Genomic DNA, 6607 nt, shown 5'->3' with positions numbered 1-6607 from the left:
CTCTAGTGTGCTGTTGGTGGGAATGCAAACTGGTACAACCATTGTAGAAAACAGTATGGAAGTTCCTCAAAAAATTAAAAATTGAACTACCCTATGATCCAGGAATCGCACTACTGGGTATTTACCCAAAAAATACAAAAACACTGATTCAAAGGAAGATATGCACCCCTATGTTTACTGCAGCACTATTGGCAATAACAAAAATATGGAAGCAGCCAAAGTATCCATCAACAGATGAATGGATAAAGAAGATGTGACATATATATATATATACACAATGGAATATTATTCAGCCATAAAAAGATTGAAATCTTACCATTTACAACAACATGGACAGAGCTAGAGAGTATAATGCTAAGTGAAATGTCAGTGAGAGAAAGGCAAATACTATATGATCTCACTCATATGTGGAATTTAAGATACAAAACAAATAAGCAAAAGAAAAGAAAAATAGAAAGACAGAGACAAACCAAGAAACAGACTTAACTATAGAGAACAAACTGATGGTTACCAGAGAGGAGGGAATGGGGGGATAAAGGAAATAGGGGACGGGGATTAAAGAGTACACCTAACATAATAAAAAAATAAAAAAAGAAATAGAATAAAATGATAAACGAAAAAAATGTAGGATGTAACAGAGCCCTTGGTACATTCTGTGCATTTTAGAGCAATTAGTATGGCTGTAGCTGGAGAAGAACAAGAAATAAGTTTTGAGAGGCTATCATAGTTCAATTACAAGAGAAATTTAGACTTTCCCAAGAAAACACTGGGCAATGATGAAAGGATTCTAAGCAGTGGAATGGCATTATCAAATTTGTGTCTTACAAATGTATTCAAAAGTTAGAAGTGCACATTTAGGAGTTATTGCAGTAATCCAGGTGACAAACGGTCATGATCACAACTAGGGTAGAGGTGATGGGGTTGGAGAAAAAAAGCTGGATTCTAGGGATAAAAAGGCCATAGAACTCATGGACTTAGAGAGGGTCAGGCAATGAGAAAAACAGTCAAACATGACTCCATGATGAATGGTGGTACATCCATTGAAATAGGAACACTAGGGACAAAGGACTGTAAATGTAATGATCCAAATTATAAATGTAAAGACAATAATTTTGGTTTCATGATGTTGAGTTTGAGATGCCTATGCAACGTTCCAACTGGAAATGTCCAGTATACAGTCGGAAAGATATTGGTGGAGCAGAATTACGAGTCATCAGTGCATGCAAGAGATACTAATTCTAGTCCTTGGGGATTGAGATGATCACTTAAGGTGAGTATCTACTGTCTTATCTAAGACAATTAACTTCCTTCTCTTCCCACTACCAGTAGACCCAGTGGAACAAAAACATTTTTGAAACATTTTTATTAACCCATTTTGGATGTATAGATAGAAGTGTTGAACAGGTAATTTCAGAGCCTATAATTTAAATATTGGCACAGAGCCTATAACCTAAATATTGGCACAGACAATAGGTAGGGTTGTTTGTACTAGTTAATTCTCTCCTGAGATTTGTTAACTAAGGTTGAATAAATCATTGGATTTCAGAGTGTGGGATCTTAGCATAGAAGAATTTTCCCTAGGAACACATAACTAGAAAGAGATTCACATAACTAGAGAAAAGATTCCTCTCTAAATACATTCTTACCTGTTGAACATGATCTGAATTTTCTTCAGAGATAGGGAAACAGATTAGCATAAGTTGCCTTAAGGATACTGTCATTATCATGTTTTATGAGGAAGGAGAATAACAATGAGCTAGACACTGTTCAGGACAAGACATATGAGGTATTTCTGGTTTATGGCCAATTATGATTAATTCATGTAACAATGATTATACAGTGGCTACTATAAGCCAGGCATTTGGTTAAAACCTGGAATTCAGTTTTGCTGTCTAGGAGATCATAGTCTATTATTTAACTAGAAAATAGACTTAAGAGTATTAGTTCCCCTAACTATGTGCTTCATCAGCTAAAATATACAGTCACACTTAGTTATTACTAAGAATTTTAATAAGCATGATAGGAAATCAATCTCTAATTTCAAAGAACTAAGATAAGAGGTCAATTGCTTTCAAAGGAACAAATTAATTTAATCAATATTTCTCTCATTTTGAAACTGTCTGGAAAAATTTGAATAGTATCTTTGGTCCCTTTGGCCCTTTTACTGTGGTGCTATTCCTCATAGGCCTTGTTTTGGAAGGTCGTGATTGACTTTGTTGTGGTTTTCCAGGAAGTAGCTGGTGATTTTTACTACATATAAACTCAAGCCAGGAGACTCCTGGAGGCAACCGGTGGTAACTAAGTACCTTAGTGAATACGCAACCTGAGAGAGTAGATGTGGTAGACTCTTTGGAAGGAGGGGGTAAGGAAGGTGGAGTGGAAGAAGAAGAGGAGGAAGAAGATGATGAAGAGGAGGAGGAGGGGGATGTTGAGGAGGAGGAGGAGGACGTGGAGGAGGACGTTGAGGAGGAAGAGGACTGAGGCAGGGACTGTGGCTGAAAATGACTACTTTTCTTAACATAAAGCAGCCAGTCAATAGCCTGGGGTCGTTGGCTTACAACTTTGTTTTCAGGGGCTACTGTCGGCCATTTGTTATCTAGCTCTTGTGTGATTTCAGGTTCAGATGGAGAGAAAATTTGTATCTTCTCCATTCCTTCAAGGTTGTCTTCAGGGGCTTCATCAGGCTGATTTTCTTTCACAGCGGATGGGAAACAAGATGAGAGAGAAGTCTCTGGTAGGGAAAGGAGAAAAACTAATTTCACTTCCATTTCTCCCTCAGAACCAAGTTCAGGTGTTGGTATGACAAACAGTGTTGCACTGCGAGGATCTTTCCTTCCTGTGAGATGGTTACACTGAGATTTTATGCAGGAAGCACAAGCTAAACAAACCACATAATTTGATGAAAGGCGGGGACCAGGATAAGGATTTGGCCTTCCCCTCATCCTTCGAAAGAGAATCTGCCTACAGAGATCCTTCTGGATTCTGGTCTTGGAGACAGAATTGACAATTTTATTTAGGACATCATCAGGGACAGTTCCACCTTTAACAAGGCAGGGATAAATATAATTTAAACTCCATGGAACTTCTTTATTTGATTCTGTCTTTGCACAAAGATCAAAGCTGCTTTTACTCTGGAATCTGGAGCCCAATGTTGAAGCAGCTATATTTCTAATAAATTGTTTGGAGCTTGATAATGATGGACCTGAGACATTTGACTTAGAATGGGGTGAAGATAAATCTGTGGCTTTCTGTTTGTCATTTGGTGAAGAGGTGTTCTGAAACTTGGAGTGACAAACTGGTGAGCTCAAGGTCCTGAAGTCATGATTAAATGTAAGCACCGTCTGAGATTTGGGTGAGAACAATGGCAAACTCTGAGTCTGGCGGACAGAATGTGCCAAAGGTGATTTCCTTGGTTTTGAGTGGGACAATGGTAAGCTCAGAACACAGGAACTACAATTCAGTGCAGGTGGTGTCTGAGGTCTAGAGTCAGGTAACGGTGAGCTCAGAGCCATTTGATTGGATTCCAATGAACATGATGACTGAAGTAAGTCATTTATTTGAGGTGTAGAGTTGAGTGATGGTGAGCTCAAAGATCTTTGACTGTGCTCCAATAAAGATGTCCAAAGGCTTTCCAATGATGATGCTTTCTGAGGCTTGGATTGTGGTAATGTTGAGCTAAGCACTCTTTGATTAGATCCCAAAGAAGATGATGCCCAGAGGCTGTCTAGGGGAGGTGTTTCTTGATGTTTGGAGGGGAATAATGATGAACCTGAGACTCTTTGATTAGACTTCTGTGAAGGTGATGTCCAGCAAAAGTCTGGTGAAGATGTAGTCTGAGGTTTGGGGAGGGGTAATTGTGAGCTCAAATTTGTTTGGCTGGACTCCAGCAATGAAGATGTCTTATTAAGGTCAAGGGAAAATGTTGTCTGAGCTTTATGGTGTATCGCAGGTGAGCTCGGGGCTCTCAGTTTAGGCCACAGTGAAGTTCTCTGGTGGAGGTCTAGTAAAGGTATGGCCTGACGTTTGGACTGGGATACTGGTGCTTTCAGAACCTTGTTATAGAAGCCCTGTGAAATTGTGTCCTGAGACCTGGCAGAGGACAATACTGAGCAGCTCTGCACCATCTGCTTAGAGCTAACTAGAGGTGCTGCAAGGTGATTACTATGGGACTGCACTCTGACCACAGGCTTGTTATTGGATTGATTTAGTTTTTCACCTGCGTATTGATGTGTTAATGAATTGGTTGTGGTCAGTTGGTAAGAGTGTTCTAATGGCACAAAGTGTTGATCATAATATGCCAATGGTACCATCTTGTGCTAGTGGTAGAGGTCTTTTTGAAAGCAGCTGGCTTGTGGGATATTTGCGAGTCTTTTAGATGGATTCATTGGACAATGAATATTTTAAAATAAATAGTCCTTCGTAGTTTCTAACTTGTATCTTGTTTCTTCACTGTTAATTCCCAAATATTATAGCGTGTCTCAAAATTCAGATATAGATGAAGTTGAAAAAATTATCACCATTTGAGATTCTCCGCTATCTTCTCTTTCATTTCCTAGAGGTTTTTTTTTTCCTCTTGAGCAAATAATGCCTGTTAATAAAATAGTGAAGAGAGTTCAGAAGAGATCCTGATAGGGATATTAATATCCCTAATTAATACAACAAATTGTAGTGACTAGAGCATGGGTTTTATGTTAAATCCAAGCCATTTACTCTGTGTAACTTTTTTTTTTTTTAAAGATTTTATTTATTTATTTGACAGAGAGAGACACAGTGAGAGAGGGAACACAAGCAGGGGGAGTGGGAGAAGGAGAAGCAGGCTTCCCGCTGAGCAGGGAGCCCGATGTGGGGCTCGATCCCAGGACCCTGGGATCATGACCTGAGCCGAAGGCAGATGCTTAACAACTGAGCCACCCAGGCGCCCCTACTCTGTGTAACTTTTGAATTAAACTTTCTAAACCCCATTTATCTATCTGTAAAATAGATAAATATTTAATTTATTGAGCTAAAAACTAAGATACAAAATGTATAACATTGCCCAGGATATAATAAAAGGTAATAGCCATTTTTGGTACTCTTTTAATAACAGCTTTAGTAAAACAAAAAAACAAAACAAAACCTATGGTAAGTTTGTTGCATGAAATAAGAGAATCTTAGAGAAAAGTGAAAAAGAAGTTCTTCTGAAATGTTGGTTTTCAATTTAGATTCAATTACCTATCATTATTTTTAGCTTATTTCCAAAGTCTATAATTCTAGTTGAAAGTCTATTGCATACTTTTATTCTTGTTCTTATTTGTCACCATTGTAGCTTTTGAAACTGTGACTACTACCTTTTAAAACTAATGTCTTTGTTCATGTGCCTTATTTCTTTATATTCTGGTTCTCTCCATTCTCTCATTTCTCTCCAGGACTTCATTAAATTATTTTCTTTTCCTCTAACCTCAATGTAGTCCTCAGTGTTCTATCACCAGTTCTCTTCTCTTTTTATTTTATTCCTATGTAATCACACTAGTTATGTTTAGGATTTAAAAATGAACTAAAGAAAGAAACCTCACAAAAAACAGAAACATACAGCTGGCCAAAAGTGATGAAAGCTCAGAAAAGATAGAGTGTTGCTTTTTAAAAGACAACATATTTGGGGCACCTAAGTGGCTCAGTTGGTTAAGCGTCTGCCTTCGGCTCAGGTCATGATCCTGGGGTCCCTGCTCAGCAGGGAGTCTGCTTCTCATTCTGTCCCTCACTCCTCTCTCACTCTCTCTCTCTCAAATAAATAAATAAAAATCTTAAAAAAAAAAAAAAGACAACACATAATATAATATGACATTATTTTAGTGCATTTTCATGGCCTGGGGTTTGTTCTGGTTTTAAGGCTAAGACACATATGACAAAAAACTGAGGGTGATTACAACAGACCTTGGGATCAGACAATTAAGTCATTGGTCCTAAGGCCCTTGAAGATGGGAGCTATCAAAATTTGGTTTCATGACTCTTCCTATGCTTCCATGACTTACCAACCCAATTTCTGATGGACAAATTTATTTTTCATATATGCCAACTTATCCAATTTTTTAAATATCAATTCTATTACTACTAGAAGGTCTTCCCTTATGTCAAGGTGTCTTTTCACTTATTTACTCTAATCTATTTAAAAATATATCTTATTGATATCTTAATTCACTTGTTTTCAAGTCATTCTTTGTGGAATTCTCCAAGTACCAACAAAATTATTTACACAACAATGAGTTCCTAATCTTTTGTCTCTAGTGCTGGTTTTCTTTTTAGCTTCAAAATTATATTTCCAGGTAATCATCCGACTTCTCTATCCCAAAGTCCCAAAGACAATTCAAATACAAAACACATAAAACTCAATAATTTCTCCTTCTAGAGAAATCTTTTTCTATATCTTCTATCTCAGTGCCTAAAGCCTAATTATCTAATTCAGAATCTTTGAAATCATCCTGGACAGCTTCAACCTCTAAAACCATTTAGATACCAATACTGGCTGATTTTACCTCTTCCACATCTTAATTTACCTTTTCCTATCCAATGCCACTATTTCAGTTTATACTGTAGGCATATCTCATGTAGACAAATATATTATTAACTTCTA

At 37.5% G+C, this 6607-nt stretch overlaps 1 protein-coding gene across 1 annotated transcript; it reads right to left on the bottom strand.

The window, feature by feature from the left end:
- Positions 1-2105: 2105 nt before the first annotated feature.
- On the bottom strand, positions 2106-4436 carry CSNKA2IP (casein kinase 2 subunit alpha' interacting protein). The gene has a single exon (XM_032406225.1). It carries the CDS (start codon positions 4308-4310, stop codon positions 2106-2108), a length of 2205 nt encoding a protein of 734 aa, XP_032262116.1. The 5' UTR covers positions 4311-4436.
- Between the last annotated feature and the right edge of the window lie 2171 nt (positions 4437-6607).

This window comes from Phoca vitulina, unplaced genomic scaffold, assembly GCF_004348235.1.
Source record: "Phoca vitulina isolate PV1807 unplaced genomic scaffold, GSC_HSeal_1.0 scaffold8, whole genome shotgun sequence".
Taxonomy (NCBI): domain Eukaryota; kingdom Metazoa; phylum Chordata; class Mammalia; order Carnivora; family Phocidae; genus Phoca; species Phoca vitulina.
This window is presented reverse-complemented; position numbering and strand designations above follow the sequence as displayed.